Below are 21675 nucleotides of genomic sequence, written 5' to 3'. Positions count from 1 at the left end.
GTACCAGTGTTAACTCTAAGGTCAAGGTTAGTCACTGTACTGTTCAACAGTAATGTGACTTAGCTCTGCCTGTGTTCCTTATTAATATTGGTACTGCTGTCTTAATAAGAAAGCTTTTGAAGACTTTTATAGATCATGATAAGACAATGTGCATCATGACATGAGGGAGGGGAGTGAGACATACTTGTTCTGGACATCTGCAATATTTTTGTTTCTTTTGATTTTGTGTTTAGCCACAACAGCCTGAAAGTCCAAGAAGTGAAGAGGGATATGTGGATCTTCACACTAAAGAGTTTCAAAAAGGTGATTTTTATACTGATAGCAACTTGCTTTTCATAGTGATTTGACTATTACTTGTGATGGGAGGGTTGTAGATTTCATATATACTATATGTAGGGGGATTGAAGCAAAGTCTGCAGAAATCTTCCTGAAATGTTTCTAGGAGCTCATGTGGCTTTGCATTTGTTTTGTGGGAAAGAAGGAGAGTCAGCCTTTTCTTCCAATATATTATGCTGAAAGAAAGGTGGAAAGCATTTAGGATTTTAAAAAAAGTAGACTGCTAACATTCTATTTAAAATCAATAAATACAGAAAAACGTTTGCGCAGGGAAGATACAGAAAATTCCCCAAAGAATGGCTTTCTTCCTTACAAACTTAGAACATCCTTGTTTTGGGTGTTGTGACAGGCCCTGTGAGGATATGACATGAGTAAGTACTGTATGACTTAAGTCACAGAGACTTTACAGAAAGAATTTTCAATTTTTTTTTCTTTCTTGCTCTCCAGAAGATTAAAATATTTCTGACCATCCACTGAAATTTGAAGAGCACTTATAAGTAGGTAATCACCTAGCTAGAAATCTCAATTAGTCAACTTGGATCTGTGCTCAGTAATTTCTTTTCCATGTATTAAATTAATCTTCAATAGGACAAAAAAAAAAAATCCCTGTTTCCCAAAACCACATTATTTTAAAATGTGTTGCAGTTGTTTGGCTTTCCTATTAAAGCAGAAACAAACCCCTACTTTGTTCCCATTTTGATGGATTTTCTGCTCCAGATGCATTACAAAGATGTTTACAACACTACCAGCTGAGAGTTAATCCTCAGTTAATGGAGTAACAAACAAAACTAAAGTGAATTCCAAGAGGTAACAGTGATACTGCTGCATATAGAGTCTAAAGAGGTTAAAGATGCATTTCCTCTTATGGAAAGTTGCAGCTGAAAGCCTAAATGCTATGAAAGGACCCACTGTTAAGCTCACTTCTAAATTTTTAGACATGCATACCAAAATAACCATTTACCATATGGAAAACAAAAATAGGAGTAAGGCGAGATAGGAGCTTTGGTATAAAACTTTGGATTCCTTTTTATTCTTGGGGGAGGTCAAATTCACATACCTGGTTTAATGGTGGTGTATATTCATCTAAGTGATAAGAGACATGCTCTGCTCACAAGAAAGAAAATGTAAACCATAAGAATGGGTTAGAAGAATGTTGTCTTCAGAACAGCAGATCCAAAACTTGAACCAGTATTTCTGTACTGTGAGGTTTCTTTGAAGTACCTGAAAAACTGTGCCACTTCACATCACTCAGTCACCCAGACAGACAGTACTTTAAAATGTGCAGATTGAGCTAGCTGTGATAATCTTGTTCCATGTAAAATGTTTAACAAAAATCCATTTGTTGTGTAAATTGTGTTGGATATGACATGCACTGAAGAATAATGCTTTCTAGCTCTTGGTACAGTTTTTTCTTTTTCTCCCCCACCACGCAATAATATATATATGCATATGTACATACAGCTCAACGTACGTAAAAGGAAGTTGTTTAAAAGACAAATGTGTGTCCTGTCATGAGTATGAACAGCAGACACAGTGGTTTAGTAGTCCAGGATTCCTTGGAATGTAAACAAATCATTGCTGTTTGAGTGGATAGGATCTAGCTCTTAATTTGACACTGCTTTAAAAATTGAAAGATGTTGTGCAACTTAACAGTATAGCTGTGGAAAAATTATTGCTAAAACATGTAGATTTAAGAAATGAGCTACAAATTATATAAAATTGTATGTAGAACAGAGTGGTTTTATTGGATCACAGGTTTATGTTCTTAAAGTAGCTGGAAGAAAAACTGCTTGGAATGTTTTAGCAGCTTTTTTTTATTAAAATATTAATTCAGGGCCTTTATGAATCAGACAGGGGTTTTGTAGAATGCTCAATGGAGCAGCTTCTTTGATTCTCTATGTGTCTATATGAAATGGCTTTGAAAGTGATGGAGTTTCTTCAAAAGTGCAGAGCACTCATCAGCTCCCATAATTCATAATTATTTTCTACGCTTTTGTGATATGCAAGGCTAAGGCTCTACTTAACAGAGTTAGAGTACAATAGAATCTGGCAATTGGACAATTCCCTTGTGTGAACTGTATCAGCTACAGGTCTCACTAGTACAGTTATGCAAACTTTAGTTCTCTGGAAGCATGATGTTACAGCATAGTTTTCATCACATTTTACTTCATCCCATGATCCAGCATCTAAGGTTGTGACAGATAAAATTGTGATTCATTCAAATGCTAAACTATATTTGAAATGTCAGTTACCACATATTTCAAAGGTGACAGTGCTGTGTTTGCCTGTATTTTAGCCATAAAACGATTCTCAGTTACCCTACGTTTAGAAATTGGTATTCTTTGGGGGGTTTTTTTTGTTCAAATATTGTTAAAGAGAAGATTGGATGCCTCTTATTTCCAACATTGAAAATAAGTTTTATGTAGCATCAGGTACTCTGGAACCCTTTCAGAGAGGTGAAGTAGAAGATACTATGTTACTTTGCTCTTGCTTAGCTTTTCTGATTATTTTTGTAATTATTTTTAATAGATTTGCTGCAAAGGAATATTGCTTTAGAAAGAGAAACTTTTCAGGTAAGTTCTTGGGTTTTAAATTTACTCTCTAAGTCTGTGCTGCTTTTATTTCTTGCTTGCATTTACTTCTATTTACATTAAATATTCTCTAAAGGAAAATACTATTTTTGTATATTCAGAGCCTATGTATATTGAGACTGTGCAGCTGTGTAGGTTGATGTCTAATTATTCTTTCAAATTTGCCAGTAAATAAATCTTCCTGTATAGTTCCACAGTCTATGACTATTTCAGGACTGTCGTTAACTGGCAGAAAAGAGAAGCTTGATTGTCCTCCTTGAGAACAGAGGACAAAAATTGGGATTATTCTTGGGGCTATGGATCAGGACTAGAAACGTGTTATTTTAATGCAGTCTACTGTGATTTCACAAGAACTTGGAGCTTATTAAGTATAAAAGGGATGACTGGGAAACTTGCGAATGTAAAGTGTTTCTTATGGAGCAGAAACAAGACATTTAACACAGATGACAAGCTAAAAAATGTGTTTGTGGTTTCTTAAACTTTAGTAGTAAATTTATTTATGACTATATTGTAATGCTGGTTGGCCACATTTCTGGTGCTAGTGAAATACTACTTCTGTTCCTGCATGTCGGAGAGTGTACCGCTAAATCCAAAATATTTTATGTGAATTGCCGTGATAATCTGCTTTTAAAGCACATAGTAGGGTGCTTAATTAAAACTGAGACTTTTTTCATTAAAAATATCAACTAGAAATTCTGAAAGACTACAAGTCAGTAGTTCTTTCACGATGCTATCCTATAGTAGTAACATTACTTGAGCTCTAGGAATAAATTGCTTTTGTAATACTGCTACTTTCCATTTTAATGCATGTTGTACTTGAAAGTAGCAAGTAGGAAAAACTTTCTCCTTTCTGTGTTTATAAACTTCATGGAAAAAAGAAGGTAAGGCGTTATCTTTCTTTGTGTTTTATGTGTAGGTGGAAAACTTGGATACCCAGATACCTGAAGAGCATAGATCTAGAGGAATGCAATGTAAATCTTCAGGAACAATGGATAAAGAAAAATGTAAGTGATACAGAACTACATGAATTTGTGTAAAGCTTTTCTGTTGCAAAACAAAGTTCTGCTGCAATTAGGCCATAAAATGGTACTTTGGAGGAAAGAATGGAATATGGGGAATTCCAAACTCCAAAGCAATTGTTCTTCCCAAAATAACTTTAATATTACACTTAAATATTTTTGATAAAAGTATGGTAACAAATTTAATACTGCACGGAAGAGTAGTATTGTAGCTTTTCAATTGTAAGTGAACAAACTTTTTGTTTAGTCTTTAAAATAATTACTAATTTTATCCTTTTTAAATAAAAAACAGGGAAGGAATACAAAGCTGAGGAAAGCTGATCATCAGAGGACAATCTAGCCATTCAGTAGACTTTGTGAGGCTGGATGCTTCCTTCTGTTAGATTGGAAAGAACTAAGTTTTAGTGTAACCTTTTATCTGTCTAGAGGCAAAAAGTGAGAAGGAAGTAATTCCATTGAATGACATAAACATTTCTAAGTTAAAGTGAGATAAAATTAATTTAGAAAAAAGTTAGGCATTTTGTTGACATAATAATTATGAGACTGACTATGTAATATCTACTCAAGCTCTGTCCTCAAGTGCTTTTGTCTTTTCAGCATTGGAACAATTTTTTTAAAAAAACAGGATAATTAATAATGTCATTTTTGATAACAGTTTTTATTCTGCTCATGAGAATTTTGATTTTATGAAGTGAGTAATTAGAAGCCATGCATTAACTGCTTTCTCTGTCTCTGAGTGAGTTGAAGTTAAGGTTGATGTTTTATTTCTTGGTGTGGTACCTGTTAAATTTCAATTTTGAGCTTATCTTTAAAAACAAACAAACAAAAAAAACCCCCAAACCCCACCCATAACATACAACAAACGTGGAATTCTTTTTTGTTATTGTTTTGTCTTCCCTTTTCAAAGAGGGCTTAGCATAACTTTCTATTAATATTTTTGTAAATAAGATGCTGCTTTTCAGAATCTTTGGAATCACACTAATGATGAGCTGGTATAAAAGTGGCATCAAAATCTGACAAATGCAGGAGCTGCTTTTTTAACACTTAAGCTGTTGCTTGTTTTTGCAGGCAACCGACTGATTGCTCAGGATGTGAGAAAAGATGATGAACAAAGTCAGTGTTACAAAACGAGACCTGATAACATCAAGGTATTTTCAAGAACATTAAAAAAAATGTTCTGCAATTGTAATGTAAATAAGATGGAAGTCTTAAGTTTTTATTTCTATAGCGGTTTATTTTGGGAGGTATTTTAATTATTAACTGTAAACTACTTTGCATTGTCTTGAATACAGAATAACTGACTGTAGAATGATAGTCATTTTTCAAGGGGGAGACAATTTAAAAAAAAAAAAAAATGGCAGGGGTCTGTGGTGTTGTGCACAGCACCTGAATCACTTTGACATGTGGTGGACCGATTTGCACAATCGTTAGGAGCTTGGGATCAGATGGAGCATTGCTAGATCCCAGCTGTCCAGTCAGTTCAGCATCTTCACAGTCATACTGATCTGAGATCTGCAAGAGGGTGTCAGACTTTACCCGAGTTCTGGGTTTGCACTGATACCTTCAAAGTCAAAACAGGAATTTAGGACAAAATAGATGTTCCTTTTAAGAGTACATGCAAAATAATTGGGACTATCTCACCCATTGATTTTGATGAAGCTTCTCAGCATCAAAGTTCTTAAGAGACATTACAAAATCTTGGTGAATAAAATAACTACTCATGTATTGGGATGTGGTTTTTTTAGTGTAAGTAACTGACAATGACCTTTTAATTTGTAGTAAGATGCTCTTTTCTTTGTTGTTTCAAAATAATGTAGGAAGTTATTTCAGGTGATACAGCAGAAGTGTCCAAAGAAATTGATGTAAAGCATACACCTCCTAAAAGTACTGTGGAAGAAAGAGGTAATGAAACTGCCCATTCTGGGCAATTTTCTGAACCCGTACAGAATGCTAATTTCTTTTCATTTGAATGATTCTGAGAGAAACTAGGAACTTGATCCCAGTTTGATCCCAGCAACTTTGATCCCAGCAAATACTTGCATATATTCTCTAGTTGCTGTCTGTTCTATTACTGCTATCAAATAATGTGTTAATCCTAGTTCCTTTAATGGTAAGAGCAGATTTGATGTTTCTGTTGTGTTATCACCCATCCACTCCGTTTCTGCTTCAGTATGTACCTTGGGTGGGAAAGCTAATTGCAAATAAACAGGTGGATAGGGAATGGGGTATATGACAAGAACAACTTCTCCTAACTGACCACAAGTGAGAGGTGTACTTCCATGAAAAAAAAACATGGCATATTCACCATCAAAATCAGTCCTGTTTGTTTCTGTAGAGAAACCAACCAGGAAAGAGCGCACAAGTTGCACTGTTGCAGTTGACTTATTAATTGCACTAAAATAAATAATAAAAGATGGCTTGTCCATGGTATTAATATTGGCTTTGACGTAACTCTAGTCTGTCTTTGTGTGAACAGTGTGACTATCTTCCCTAATGTTAGTTTGACCTATGAATAGTTTTGTCTCTCCAGTGAGCATGTTGACAAGTCTGAAGCTGTTCTGCAGTGAGCTTGTATCCTCAGCTTCCTGTTCCATGGAATGTGGGAGAAAATTGAATAGTGGCTTGTATTTATCTTACCATTTTACAGTGTGTCACACTCTTGAGCTTTTGTTTTTACCTTAAATTAGAAGACCTGTCTAACTCATCTAGTGTTAGGGAAGCATTCTGGCAGACCAATATATTGTTGCTACATGGCAAATGGTGTTAATTTCTGATGGGTGTTTTTAGGGAATTTTGGGCTACAGAATGAAATAATGCTTTTCATGCAGAGGTTGTGGCTTGTACCTTTTTCTTTGCCTAATAAAACAAAGGTGTACAGTTTCTCTCCTCTTGATTTTTTTTGTATGTGTGAAGATGAATTTACCATCGAACAGGAAATGTCTGAAAAGGAAAAGCATGGTCTAGAATCAAATGAAAATTCTCCAGAGGTGAGTGGTCTTATTCATGTTAACTAACTGAGATAATGCAGGTTCACACTGAAAATAAGTACTTTGTCTTTGTATTTTGTTGACAGCAGTATTAAAACTTTGATTTCCCCAACACAGAAATAGCTGTGAAAATTTATGTTTGGTACTGTAAAGTACCAAAGACTCATGTAGTTCTGTGTCACAAAGTACAAGCTCACAGACCATAAGACATCAGTGGCTGATTATTGAAGTAGAAGTAACTCCCTTCCTACATTTAATAGTACTTATAAATTGTATAGAAAGCTATTCTATAGAGTTCTTTAGAAATCATGTTTTCTGAAAACCTTGTAATTGAGATGTGGACAGGTTAATCACTAGCAAATATGACTTGGATTTACAAAAATATTATCACTCAACAATTTTAAAACACTCTATGTTATCTCTTAGGCATATACTTGTGATATTTTACAGTGGTGCTTGTAAGCAAATGTCTGAACCCTAGAGATTAAAATTGTTGCTGGCCCCTAAAAATGGACACAGTTCTCGTAAAGTTGTTGGGTTTTGTCATTTGCTTTTTTTGCCTCTGATTTGGAAGCGGAAGAAAATTTGAAGAATAAATTGTTAGATTTGTTCACTCAAGGCTTGAGTCACTAAGATCCATTGTGGGGGGAGACATTGCTAGACTTCAGTAAATGCTGAATGAGGCACTTAACCTTCTTTCCTTGTAAATAAGAGAAAGTCCGTTATTGGGGATTTTATGATCTGAGATTGAGGATCTTTGTGATCTGACCATATTAATTGCTTAAAGTTGTCTTTCAAAGCTTAAGCTTCAAAGTAAGGGACCTTTTTTACTAAAGGCCCTGTTTATATAGAGAACATCACCAATCTGTATATTGGGATAACTAGAGTATTGACTGTTTAATAGGACTTGCTCAACTGTTTTAAGATGTAGCCTGTGCTATATGGCATTGGGAAAAGGGGCTCACAAGATATGAAGTTTGGAGTTCTCGTAAGACTGAAAAGATGTGGCGGGATATATAGGGTAAGCCAGCAGCATTTGTGAGACCAAGTGATAGAGTTGTTGGGGGGGAAGGGGGCAGAAGGCACTGTGTTCTAAGGCATGCATTGTGCCTGAGGCCAGCCACAGAGCATTTTGTATAATTGGGAGTTGTCTTGTTTCTTTTCAACTATATCAATGGATTTCATAACAAGCAGCGTCTCTTCCTATGAAACCTGCCTCATCTACATTTTTAAACTGAGGAGCGCTACTTCTGCCACTATCACATTATGAAGTTAGCAGCAATCTTTGTATGATATTGCTCAAATGCTAAGTGTCAATTGCAGTAACTAAAATATCTTTGTCCATTACTTTTAATAGGAAAATCAGCCTGTAATAGTGAAACGGAAAAGGGGAAGGCCTCGTAAATACCCTCTTGAAGCTGTACAGCCTGGTGGTAAGTAGTTCATAATACCTCTGTGGAGAAACAAAGAAAATAGTGACATTCAAATTCTGAATTCATATTTTTTCCCTCAGGTGGGGAGTCAAAAGCTGATATGAGCACTGGGAATGTAAGTGCCTTTATTTTGTTTGGGTGCATTTAAACACAGTAATTCAAGAGCCATTTATCTGTTTAACAGTTAACAGTATTTCAGAAACATCTTGTGGAAAACTTGATAATTGAGATCAACCTAAGCAAATAAAAACTATTAATAGTATTTCCTAATATAACTGAACTTTGTAAGCAAAATATACTATTATGTTGGAACACAACAAATAACCTAACAGGATGAAACTTAGTACAACATACGTAATAGAAATCTAAGTGTTACACTGGCTAGCAATATACTTGTGCGCAGGGTGAAATTCTGATCGTGTGCACGTGTCTTTTAATTTGTGCTGAGAGTAATTTTGCCCTGAAGATCAAGGTTGACTTTGTTTTGAAAACTTGAGATTTTTTTTCTCTACTGAACCTATCATAATAACTCATAGTAACTCTTAATATCTGTAAAATAAAGTACTGTGTAATGCAGTTGTATTACCTATATTACAATGTGTACAGTTTGCTCAAAAGAGAGAGACATGCTAGTTAGTAACTTAAGAGCTCATTAAACATGCCTCTGTCTTTTAAAGCTCAGCAATACTTTATTTCTTAACCCCTGTGAAGTACATTCACTGCTAAGAAAGTATTCTGTTGGGAGTGTTTCAGCAATCCGGTTGGATTACAGCACAGGGTAGTAGTGGATCAGGCATATTTGTGGAGTACAGCTGGTTGGATTTATTCTGGTGGAAGGCTCCTCTCTTGGGAATGCCTGTATGTCAGAATCAACATTATTGCATAGAAAAGAGGTGATTTTAAAAACAGTGTTGTATTGAAACTTGTGTTTTCTGCCTGCTTGCCTGGTAAGGCACCAGTTGGCATGGGTGTCAGAAGTCTTGGGAATTTACCTAGGCTGTAGATGTTAGGAGTTCTTGTCCCTGCTTGTTCTGTCCCTGCAGCATTTCAGGCAGTCCTTTTGAGCCCTTCTACAGGTCTGCTGGTGGAGTTTTGTTTCAGAATTCCTAATCTTTCCTAATCGATTTTTATTTTTCCCTTATATTAATTTAATGAAATGTAATTCGAACTGGTGTGTTTTTTGGTGTTCTGGGTTTTCTGGTTTGGTTTTTCTTTGTTGTTTTTTTTTGTTTGTTTGGGTGTTTGTTTTTTGTTTGTGTTTTGGGGGGGTTTTGTTGTTGGGGTTTTTTTAAATAAGAATTAAAACTAGTTTTAAAATTACTCCCCTCATAAATAGATATGCATTGGCAGCTTCAGTACTAGAACAGAATCATCTTGTTCTAGTTCTACTATTTTGAAGGTCTTGCACCTTTTAGTGATGACTGATTGGTGTGTCAGTCAGTTACAGGCTGGCTGCAGGAGGAGCAATATCTGCCCCCCATCTGAGATAATGGTTCTGTAGGGTGACATATTATCTTTGCATGACAGTTTTCCCTAGGCTGCTTTGAGAACATGTTGCTACTTCAAAGGAAGTGTAAACACCCTAATGTAGTCGTTTGGTGATGAAAGCAACTGGATTTTTTTGTACAGTCATCATAAGAAATTATGTAATTATACATAGCTCTTTCTGCATTCTGAATAAATAGAAAATTCTGGTGACTTAATGATTCTGCAAATCTGTGTGCGTGATTATGTAAAGTGACCGCACTAAACTTTTTTGTATTGTTGATAATTACGTTTTCAGAAATCTATTTGACTGAAACTGCTTTTAACTTTGTACCTTTTATTGCAATGACTTTAGTGTTGGTTAGGTTACTGAAACTGCTATGATTTCTTTTGTTTCTGGGCTGATATGACTCGTTTCAAATCTTTATCATAAATGGAAAAATGCATGCTACTGTTAAACTCAGTACAAACTTCCTGTATGCTCATTAGAATGTTCGTTTTTTAGATTTGCAGATATGTTCTACTATGAATGGAGCAAGTTTCTGTGTTTATGTAATACAATCCTGGATTTTTCTGATTTTCTTTAAATTAAGAAACCCACTTTTTTTTTTTAATTTCAGCTGCAGTTTCCTATCTTTGCAAGTAGAGGAAAAGCACCTCAAACCGGTAAGCAAATTATATCTGCTTTAACAAATAAAACAAAAGGTGGAAGAAATAGAAGAGGGTTTTCAAGAAAATCACATGGGTCCTTCCTAAACATAATGTCTGGCAGTCAGTATTATCAACGACTGAAAACATCCGAGTAAACAGAACAGTGAAAACCTGTCCCAAATTCCTACTGAGTTTTTAATTTTAAAAAAGAGCAGCTTGATAAGAACTTATGTCAAAGATACAGCAGCACTGTTAAGTACTGAATAATGCATTGCAGAATATACCAAATAATCTGTTTGTGTGGGTAGGCACATGGCAGAGCTCCAGAGGTACCCCATCAAACTGGTTGTTGGTGACTGTTTCCCATTTCTGCTTATTTTCTTTCATAGAGCGACTATCAATCACACTTACTACATTAACTTCTTAAATTTCAAATTTTGTTCAGTTAATTGGATTATCTGCGGATATGTGTGTAAAGAGCTTAGTGGTAGCTTGAGGGGATATTTCTTTTCCCTTTCACAACTGCTGCAAGATCTTTAGAATATGATTGCTTAACTTTACTCAGAAATGTACTTTTAGTGCTTCAAACTAAAGTCAAATAAAGTGAGATACTTTTCTATTTCTCTTTCCTGTTCAAACATTTGTGATTTGTAAGAGGTCAAACTTTGGTGAATTTTAGATGGCATAGTTAATTTTTCGTATGTATGGAGTCTGAACTGCACTGGTTATTTAAATGTGTCTTTTTAATTATGGCCATTCATAAAATAGACTTTAAAATCCATTTGGGAAGCAGACGAATCTGAAAGGCAGGTTAAAAAATGGTGTGTAAATAAATACAAACATTCATGCAACAAATCTGAGAAAACAAGTCTTCAAAACAAATCTTCTGGAATTTCCAAAAGTTTAGGTTTCTACAGAGATATTAATCTGGCTGCACATATGGACTATTTCCTATATTCTCCACATTTGTTAAAATGTCAGCTTTAATCCGTATGCTTCAGAATTGTCTCTGGAAGGTTAGCTGGTTGTGTGGTACTTGGTTTCTATCAACTGCAAAGAGAACAGACAAGAATGCGAGAAAGGTGTAAAAGTGCTTTCTGGTTTGCTTTTACATCAAAAGGACAGACGCCTGACTGTGTACTTAAAGCTTAATTTAGTGTGTTAAGTAACATTTTGTTTTCCAGGTAAAAGGCTGTTGATGTCACAGCGATATTAAGAGGAGTGTATAAAGTGGATGAAATAGCCTGTTAAACTTTTCATCATATGTTAGCGTTCATATGAGAAAAGGGGTTGAAAACCCCTGGCAGTGAGAAGAAAACCAAGTGGAATCCCTCTGTGCAGTTCACTTATTCTGGTAATTTCTGGGTGTTCTGCACAAAGGTTTACAATAGGGACAGACTGGCATATAGAGTGGGAAGCAGAGAGTTTCTTTTCAGTCAGTACAACTCATGCAGTTAAGAGACATCTAGTTTCTGAAGGCAGCATCCTCCCATAGCACTGACACTGAACTGGAAGCTAAAATTATCTTGTGCTAACCAGTGGTTGCTGCTGTAAAGTTAGTAAGATTTTTAAATACTATAGTTTATCATTTTTATACTTCTCTTTCTCCCAAGTGACGAGTGACAGGACAAGAGGAAATGGCCTCAAGTTGCGCCAGGGGAGGTTTAGACTGGATATGAGGAAAAATTCTTTACTGAGAGTGGTGAGACATTGGAATAAGCTGCCCAGGGAAGTGGTGGAGTCACCATCACTGGAGGTGTTCAAGGAACGTGTGGATGAGGCGTTGTGGGACATGGTTTAATGGGCACGGTGGTGTTTGTTGGTTGATGGTTGGACTTGATGATCTTATAGGTCTTTTCCAACCTTAGTGATTCTGTGATTCTGTAAAGAGAGGGTTGTGTCTGTTAAGAAAGGCGTGTCTTGTACTTACACGGAGTATTCGTCAATCAAAAACTATTTTGCTACAAATGTTCCAAAACGTACCAGAATTTTGAAGTATCTGTCTTTTGAACACAACAGAACTAGTAAATGTTGGTTATATGTTTAGACTTATTTTGTGTAAAATACTTAATACAGTGGACAGTCCTATGTTTCTTGCATTTCCTTATTGAGTAGTTAAACATATTTGCATTTTATTTCATTTGCTTTTGTGTAGAAGTTTCTCCCATAACCTTAACAAAGGAACACCAAAAAAACTTGTGTGTGAATTTTGGAATATGTTTCTGCTCTTTGAGATCTATTTTGATCCGTTGCATTGACATTTTTCTTTTTGTTCTATCAGTCTAATTGGTGATGGGTTTGGAGGTTGTGTTGTCTTTTATGTAGCTTTCAGAAAACAAAAATAGGCAGCAATTTTATGGCAGGGAAAAAACATATAAAAACTTGCTTTTGTTTACATTGCTTCTCTCCTTCTGTTGCTAAGGATTTTTATTCTTGCAGTGTTGCAGATAATTCCATTTGACGAAGTTCAAAAGCTTTATAAAATAATCTCTTTCCTATCATAGAGTTAGTCAGTGTAGAAGTAAGCATCTACCACGGAGAGAGGCCAGGTTGAGTCATGGGTTGTAGGTTTATAAATGTATTTTAACATGCACAGGCCAGTCTGTAAGAAGTACTGAATTAGAAATAAGAAGTACTTCAACAGAGAAAGTCACATAATCTGCATATCAGGTATTAGACAGGTTTTAAATATTGTCTTTTTGAGCTACAGCCATCTTGGTGCTTCACTATGGGCATAGTTAAGTACTGGAACAGATTGTCTGGAGGGACCGTGTTCTTGGAGACTTTCAAAATTGGCTTGAGCAAGACCTTGAGCAGTATGATCAGATCAATTAATTTAGCCATGCTCTGAACAGGAGGTTGGACTAGATGACCTCCAGAGGCCACTTCCATGCTAAATTGTTTCTGTGATTCTGTAATTGGTTGACAGTAGTTAAAAGGAGTAAGTAACTTTCGCTTTTCCATTAAAACGAAACAGCATATGCAACAAAGCAATAAATAATGTCAGTCATATATATAAAGCCTTACTACTTTAAAAAAAAAAAAAATCATTGTCCCAGTCTCTGTGTGTAACAAAATACAACAAAGCCATATTCTAAATTAGATAGAAACTTTAAATGTTTTCTGAGTTTCTGTGATGTTTATGAAAAGTTGACAGAGTTTGAAAGAACTTTTTAAACTGATTGGCAAAAGATTTGAAGTTCAGGATTAAGTTTTGTTCTTTCTTTTCTTTTTAGGTACAGACATATCTAATAAGAAAGAAGCAACAAATGTAAGTGCAACCATTTTAATTTGTGAGTTTATAAGCAGTATGTAATGAAAAATGTCTGTCGTCTATTTAAATGAAATTGTTCTTGCCTTACTTGCTTCCATTTTATTTCTTCAGGAAGATGAAGCTGAGAAAGCAGAAATGATTTCGCGTAAAAGGGGAAGAAAGCCTAGGCGTTCTCTGGTTCAATCAGAGGAAACTGGTAAAAACATGAAACTGTGCTACTCCTAACACAATGAGAAGATATTACTGTGCCTTTCTGTTTACTAATAGCAACATGATAAGCTTTATTCAATTTTCCTTTCTTGAGGAAAAATCATTGAGTTACAGCTAGTGTAAATATTATGTAAATATGTGTAAATTGCTGTAATCTCGTGTCAGAATTGCTACATGCCAGATGCTTCTATAAAGCCTCATGAATTTTCTATGAATTCTGGCTATGAGCTGCATAAGTAAACTATGGTGAATATGTTAGCAAGATTAAGTCAAACAAGTGTAAATTAAAAATGTTGAAGCATAAAGGAAATGGAAAATTACTTACTTAAAATGGGATTTGTGAATAGAATACCTTTTCTAAACTAAGTGTCCATATCCTTTTGGAGGGCTTTTGGAAAATTATAGCACATGTGTAAAATTTTACATGGACAGAAACACTGGAGCCAGAAAGAAAACGTCGGAAATTAACGTCTTCTGAAGATGAACTAAGAGAGCAGGAGGAAGATGAGGAAGAAGATGGTGAGGAAGATGATGAAGCACATTCCGGGGCCACAACTAGATCAGCCACAAGATTAGAGGCTCAAAGGTAACTGTGTGTAGAAACACCAATAGCAGGCTTTTTTCTACATTGTTCTCAGTTGTTGTGGGGTTTGTTTTTGGGATATTTTTGTTGCTTGCTTTTTTTTTCCTTTTTGCCTTTTTTTTTTTTTAATTGATGAGAGCTTCCCAAACAATTTTGGTTCTAATTCTAGTACTACTCTTCGAGGGATGAAGAGACAAAAGGGGAGGTGGGGGAACTGTTAGGGTCTCAAAAGACATACTTGAATATGTCATAAAGTAAGAATTGATCCTGTTGGCAGTCTTTATCCTAGTGATGTCTCAGAAGTTGAGGCTAAGGGCTCTTAGTTCTGGTAGGTAACAAGGGACCTCTGACTTGACTGTGCAGTTCGCCATTTGATATTTGGAGTTGGAACAAGGTGAAAATACAATTATCCATGTCCGTTTCTTTTTCCAAATATTATCCAAGTTAAATACATGAATCTGCAGTACTGGGGGATTTAATTTCTAGTATGGTGATCTGCAAGCTCAGAAAGCAATCTTACTGCAAAAGACTAGCATGGTAGCAAGAGTTCTGTTTTCAAGAAGCTGTTCTCCATCTCCCTTAGCATAGGTCTGCCTTTTTGTAGGCAAACTGAATAATAGCAGAGCTCATCCTCTTGACTTTGTTGTGGAAACAAAGAAAGATACCAGCTTTGGGAAGTTGTAATTTTTGTTGCTCCCTTCCAGAACAGTATTGGAGTCCAGGCTTTTTTTTCATGTTCGTGGTGAGACTTCTGTAAATTCACCAGATTTACTTTATTCCTAAAGATATCATATTATATGTTAGCCTTTGGGATTCATTTGAAGCACTGTTCACAGTATGCTCTTGAATTCATAATTTCAGAGCTGAATCAGAAAGTAGTTATGTAGTCTTCATTTAAATAAAAACTGTGAAGGTTTACCACTTCCACTTAGTAAACAACAGTTTTGGTAAAGGCAAAGGGGCTTCCTGTAGTCTCATGTAATTGTTAACTCTAAAATTGTAATAAAAGTTTAAGCATTAGCGTTTTCATTCTAATCGCTTGTGTTGTAAATCTACTTCTTTATTTATAGGTTGGTTTGTTTTGTGTCTCAGGTTTCCAATGCTATCTTTCTAGCTCTGACTGTAACAAAGCATCTCTATCTTAAGGTGCTGCAAACAGTCTGCATTTTATAAGTAGCATTTGGGAATAATTCTGTGGAAGGGGCTGCTTGTTCATCTTCAGCATTGCTGGGTCATCAGTTCTTCTGACTTAATTAACCTGCTTTCCAAACTATGAAGCTGATTGCCAGTAACAAGTTTTTCATGTCTGAACTGGTGGATACTGAAGCTAATATGTGTTCTTTCTTTACATTGGATAAGCAAGTTCTCTTTTCTTCTGCAGCCTGTTCACCTTTGCTTCTTTGGTTTTTCTGCTGGTACTACAAGCTATTTTTTTAAACATGGACACTTATGTACCAGAATTATTGCCGATTTGGAACTAGGATTTTTATTTAGTTAAATACTAAATATTGTCAGTAAAGTAGCCTTTTGATTCTACATTTCATGTGAAAATACACAGTTCGGCATTGCAGTTTGTGTCTTGAAGCATGCAAATGGTTTTTTTTCACTGTTTCTTTTGGCAACTCTGATTTACTTGTTGCAAATACTGTACAGTCTTAATTTTCTGCACTTGGAATGTGAGAAGAAAGTGACTTGGTAAAAGTATTTTGTTATATATACATTCATCATTCTTTTGTATTACAGAAAGCAGCCCAGCAAGCCAACCACACGTGCAACTTCTAAAGGCAGCAGTCCAAGTTCAGTTTCTCCTAGAAAACGACAGAACCTAGCAGCAAAAAAAAGATCTCCAAGTGATACAAAAATCAATAAATCTCCTCCATTGACACAGTAAGTATTAAAGTTGAATCCACTTCTATTATTTGTTTTGGAAGCCACTACATTGATCCTTTCCTCATATGTAATATACTGCTTCAAAATCTGAACAGCAGTCTAGCTTTGCTCTGTTCTGTTCTCTTGTGATATATATAAAAGCTTTTAAAGGATTTTCTTCTGTTTACATTTTTTCTTTTTTTTTTTTTTCCTTTCTCTAACATTTGGAAGACTAGAATTTTTTTCTTTCCGTCCTCAGAAGCCTCTTGGGAGAATCTGAAAATGCTGTTACGCAGTATTTTAACTTGAGCTGTGATTCTTTCCTGAATGGGGGGGAAGAGCAGCTGTAGTTCAGGTTAAAGCAACATATGATGACATGGTTCTAATGCTTCAAAGATCTTTCGAAGATCAGCTGATAAAAGAGGAGAAACTCTGAGAGTCTTGATATCAAGTTCTGAAAATATTTCCCTTTCCCTCCTTCCCTGGTACACTTTTTAATTTTTAAAGATGAGATCACAGTGTAAAATCACAAGGGAGTAATAAATATGATGCACATTTGCTATTCATCTTGTAGTTTTCCTGTAAAATGAGTTATATGCCAAATGCATTTAGTTGTCATCCACTCTGAAATGTGGCAATGTCTTCAGACTGAACCTCAGGAACACGCACTGATCCACTGTCACAGTTCACCTCATGTTAATTACTTCGCATGGTTATGAATGGCCAAGAGTTTAAGCCACACTTACAATTGGTTGCAGCTGAAATGTGGTGGGCTTATATAGGGATGCTTAGAGATAAGGGTATGTGATGTCTGCCCTTTACTCCCTGTTGTGTATGCAAGACTTGAGCCACTATTGCTATTCTTCTGTCTTTGTGAGACAGGGTACAAGATAATGTAGTTCATGGTACTCTGTTGTAATCCACAAATCTTTACAAAAGAAAGAGGAAGAAGGAGGAGAGTTTTAGCCCCAAATTCTACATCCGAAGCGCTCTCCAACACACAGAATTAGTATGCGATATCCTGCTAAGATGTGGTGGGAGTGTGCAAGTTCTCCCTATGGTCTGTGTTTTAGTAGTAAGCTTTTAAATAATGTGTCCTGGTAATTCATCAGAGACAGACAATTAAGTTGTATCCTCTAAACAGGATTGTGCCTGACCACCCTTTCTGTTTTATAGGTCCTACCATTGTTAAAATAATCGTTAATAATGCTTTTCAGGTTAAAGGTGCAGTCTACCAAGCGTAAAAGGGAAGACAGCCCAACAGTGGTACGGAGAAAAGGCCAGCAGAAAATAGAGGAAACGCCAGTAAAGAAAGCAAAACGATAATCTTTACCAGCTAGTACTGTTCATCGAAGAGTCAAAAGAAAAAAAAAAAAAAACAAAACACATCTGTGCTTCTATTTTTTTTAAAGCAAAGGGTTTTGCACGTGCTTGTTTCAGAGCTCTAAGTTAATCAATGCAGTACTTTTAAGTTACATTTTAAACAGCTTTATAAACTATTGTTTATACAGAATATTATGTACATTTATTTCAGATGAAAAATAAGTTTACTTTGTATCTGAATGAAAAACAAAGTAGTTATATATTTTATCACTGACTTGGAAAGTTGGGGTTTCCCAATGTGACATGCTAATGCAGATGCTTCCAACCCATGAGGCACCCCTGGGCCGACTAACACACTTTGTATATAAACTTGTAAAAATAGGTTGTATTTTACTCTGTGTATGAATCTAATCAATGATGGACATTTTATTTATTATATGGAAAGCATTGGTCTGTAAACTTTAGTATATACCTTAGGTTTTTTTAATTATATATTTTACATTCTATGCAGATGTCAGTAGGAAACTTCCCCTCCACTCCCCCAGGGCTGTCTTAAACCTGAAGTTCTCTAAAATATGCTCAGACAGTTGGTAAAGTATTTTTCTCGCATGCATTAAAGTAGCTTAGCATAGTAAAAGGGACTCGGCTCCTTTCTGTTCACATTTGTGACAAAGTGTAAAATTTAAAATGGAATCTTACTTGATTATATTTTCACTTGTGAATTTACTTACCAACCTCAAGAAATAAATAATATTAGGTTAGATTTATTCATAGTCAGCCAACACTACCCTGAAATGAAACAGTTTTATTTTGCAACTAAACACCTGTTCTTTCAGTATTTGTCTTTTTCGACAGAGGGACCCACTGAAATCAAATGTTACTTCTCCTAATTATAGAGCTTCAGCATTTTATGTTACATTTTATACACAGGTATTAAAAATAGAACCTGGTATTACTGCCAGAATCTTTTTTTAATGTATATTAATTCTGGTAAGAGCAAACGTTCAAGTGAAGTTGTATATAAAGTTAAACTTTTCTTATGATCAAATGTGTCTCTTGTTATGATGTGATGAGTTGCCAAACAATCTGAGATTATTTTAAGTGTTTTGTTGATATTCTGGTTTATAATTAAAAAGGATTTGGGGGGGATGGAATTTACTTTTCATTTTTTCTTTTTTTCTCTTTTTGTGAGGTTTTTTTGAACTTGTTGTAAGGCAGATGTTTCCGTCAGATATTCTGCTTGGTTTCTTACTGAGATTTTTATATAAAAAAATTATAAAATGTTTGCCAAAAATCTGAGTTGCCATATTTTATTATCCTTTAATTGTATTGCTGTGGAATTTGTTTTTACGAATGTATTTGGTTGGAGTCATAAGCTTTACCTGATTAATGTCTTTAAATGTTTACAGGTCCTTATATTTTAGGTATATAAACAGCAGGGAAAGGACCTAACCATTTACCCAGGTTAGTATGCTATAAAAGCAGGAGCACACATAATTTTTTTTCCTAAGCAAACTTGAGTCTAAAAAAAGAAAACCTCTTTGTTCTGATAATTAACTCATTTTGATTTCTACCTTAACTCTGCTGCCATACTAATACATACCTTGCTAACATACTGCTGATATATACCTATATATTACTAACGCTAATGTTACTGCACTTCGTCATACGCAGTTGTAGGATAAATTGAATCTTCTCCTTTTTTCCTTTTTTCCCCTTTTGCCCCCTGCAGTATGCATAGACCAAAATTGTAGATTTCTTCTCAGCCTTTGCTCTGTAAGGCTGAACGAGCTGAAGTGTTTGTTTTTCAGTCAGTGCTTCCTAGACTTTTGATTGTATTAGGAGTCCTTCCCTGCATCTGTTCTGGTTTTGTTTCCTCACACCTGAATTCAGTAGTGAGATTGCTCAGGAGGTTCCTAAGGAAGCCCCCCCACTGCACTGTACGTTATTATCATTTGTTCTCTCTCTCTGCTGGTAGTACCTCTCCTGCCACAGTACAGTTTATATTTACCTGGTTCACAGGCACATCTATTCTGATGGATTATAATGATTGACAAAGTTCCTACTGTGTCAGATCCTCTAGACTGTTGTCAAATGATCTCAGTAGAGAAACACAACCCTGAGGTCTATGACAGTCTCTCAGAGCTAACCTCCTAGGTCTTCTACTGTCCTGCCCCTTAGCCATGGATAACATTTAGGAGTAACATTGAGGAAAATCCTCTTGTCTATGGAATGTATCTTTGATCATTTGTTAAATTATTCCATAATATGAATGCATTAAAGGAATTATCTTCCAGCAAGAGAGCCACTTTTACTTAAAGGGTGGGAGAAAAAGTGTCAGTTCCACAAACTTTTAATTTACGATGCAGCAAGTGAAGCATGCATGTATGAGCACACCAGTTTCTTATTCCTTGTCAACAAGATAGATATTTCTGCCAGGCCACATCACTGTCAATCCATGTTTGGAAGTTTGGGTTTTTTTGCTTAGTTGTTTAAAGTGCCTGTCATTTAAATTAGTATTATACTTTACAGGTACAGTAGTGGTCTGCTGTATTTCAGCATAACTTGGCCATTGAATGTTTACAGTTTCTAAGTCTTTCATACACTGTGTCTCCCAGAGTCCTTCCTGAGCACAAGGAAGGAGGTGGGGCAGAGGAATCAGTTTTCCCTTGGCTGCAGCAGGAGGCATATCTATCTTGTTCAGAAGTTAGGCTTGTCCATCTTGAACCTTGACGTATGTATAAAGCAACCATACTTCCCTACCCCATGCAAATTTAGAGAGTACAGGAAAAAAATACTGCACTGTGGTGAAACAGAATGTCCTGAAGGGTTTCATGGAGACGTTTGCTCAAGGCAGTTTGTTGCCACCTTTAGTGCAAGAACATGGCTACCCTGCAACCCAAATAAACTTCTAAACCACTTGGCTATATTTTTATGTTACAATGGCTGATTTTTCTTCCAGTTCCTTCTCTTGGAACTGCTTCATTTCTCTGAATATTAAAATATTGAGCGAACCAGAGATGTCCTGGTGGAAGATGAGTTCAAGTCCACCTGCTGAGTTTTACAGCACAAGAACTTGAGTCCTGCTTACCATACCTCAGCTGCCTGTGTTAACCAGCTGGCTGTTGGCTAGCTGTCAGTACCTCTTCATATTTTCTAGTGCATTCTACTTAAAGGTATTTACATCTCCTTACTGTCTTCAACCTAAAATACTATGGGGGGAGGTTATCTACTATATAGATTTTAAGTCACACAAATGGATTTTGCTTGGTTGGTTATTTTGTGGGGGTCTTTTTTTAAACCAGCTAAAGCGTCATCAGTAAGCATTCATTTGCAGTTTTCGTTTTTTGATGGCAAGCTTGTAACTCTTGCAACTGTTGAAATTTCCCTCTAGAACCTGATCTAAAGTCAGTAGGTGCAGTCAGCAGCTGGGGCAAAGTTTTTGCTGATGCTGGCAGATCTCTGAATGCCTCAATTTTCTATTCCAACAGCTTCTCTAGTAACACATCTACTTCTCAGTTGTTGGTTTTTTTTTTTTGAGTCTGGGACATCCATCCCAAATACACACGTCCACTGTTTCTGCCTTCTCAGCCTATGTTCTGAGAGCATCACGTGTACAGAACAACCTCTGGCCCTGATCCCTCAGAGGCTGCAATCCTGAGCTGCCTTCATCTGTCCAGAAACTCAGTAAAAATTTGTCCCACAAAACTTGGCAACCAAGAGCAGCAAGTGCTCCTGGTCATAGTGACTGTCAACAGATGTCCGCTATGATGCAAGTCCAATACAGGCTTAGGTGTCAACACTAAAACTGGTCAAAGTCTGATACCTGTATCAAGATCTGCATTGGGAAAAGATCATTTGCCACCACAGACTTCTGTCATTCCTTGCTTATGGAAGAGGTAGTGGGACTTCTC

General features: G+C 36.0%; 1 protein-coding gene across 1 annotated transcript in view; it reads left to right on the top strand.

Moving 5' to 3' along the window:
- The window catches only part of BOD1L1 (biorientation of chromosomes in cell division 1 like 1), a 38473-nt gene extending 19399 nt beyond the window's left edge, over positions 1-19074 (top strand). The window contains exons 12-25 of the mRNA XM_059817489.1: positions 234-303; positions 2866-2909; positions 3844-3931; positions 5015-5094; positions 5764-5848; positions 6860-6933; positions 8291-8366; positions 8447-8481; positions 10472-10517; positions 13739-13773; positions 13888-13972; positions 14419-14572; positions 16313-16456; positions 17656-19074. Of these exons, the coding sequence (XP_059673472.1) occupies positions 234-303; positions 2866-2909; positions 3844-3931; positions 5015-5094; positions 5764-5848; positions 6860-6933; positions 8291-8366; positions 8447-8481; positions 10472-10517; positions 13739-13773; positions 13888-13972; positions 14419-14572; positions 16313-16456; positions 17656-17764 (1125 nt within the window). The 3' untranslated portion in view covers positions 17765-19074. The remainder of the gene's footprint in view (positions 1-233; positions 304-2865; positions 2910-3843; positions 3932-5014; positions 5095-5763; positions 5849-6859; positions 6934-8290; positions 8367-8446; positions 8482-10471; positions 10518-13738; positions 13774-13887; positions 13973-14418; positions 14573-16312; positions 16457-17655) is intronic.
- Positions 19075-21675: the final 2601 nt, after the last annotated feature.

This window comes from Gavia stellata, chromosome 5, assembly GCF_030936135.1.
Source record: "Gavia stellata isolate bGavSte3 chromosome 5, bGavSte3.hap2, whole genome shotgun sequence".
NCBI lineage: Eukaryota > Metazoa > Chordata > Aves > Gaviiformes > Gaviidae > Gavia > Gavia stellata.
This window is presented reverse-complemented; position numbering and strand designations above follow the sequence as displayed.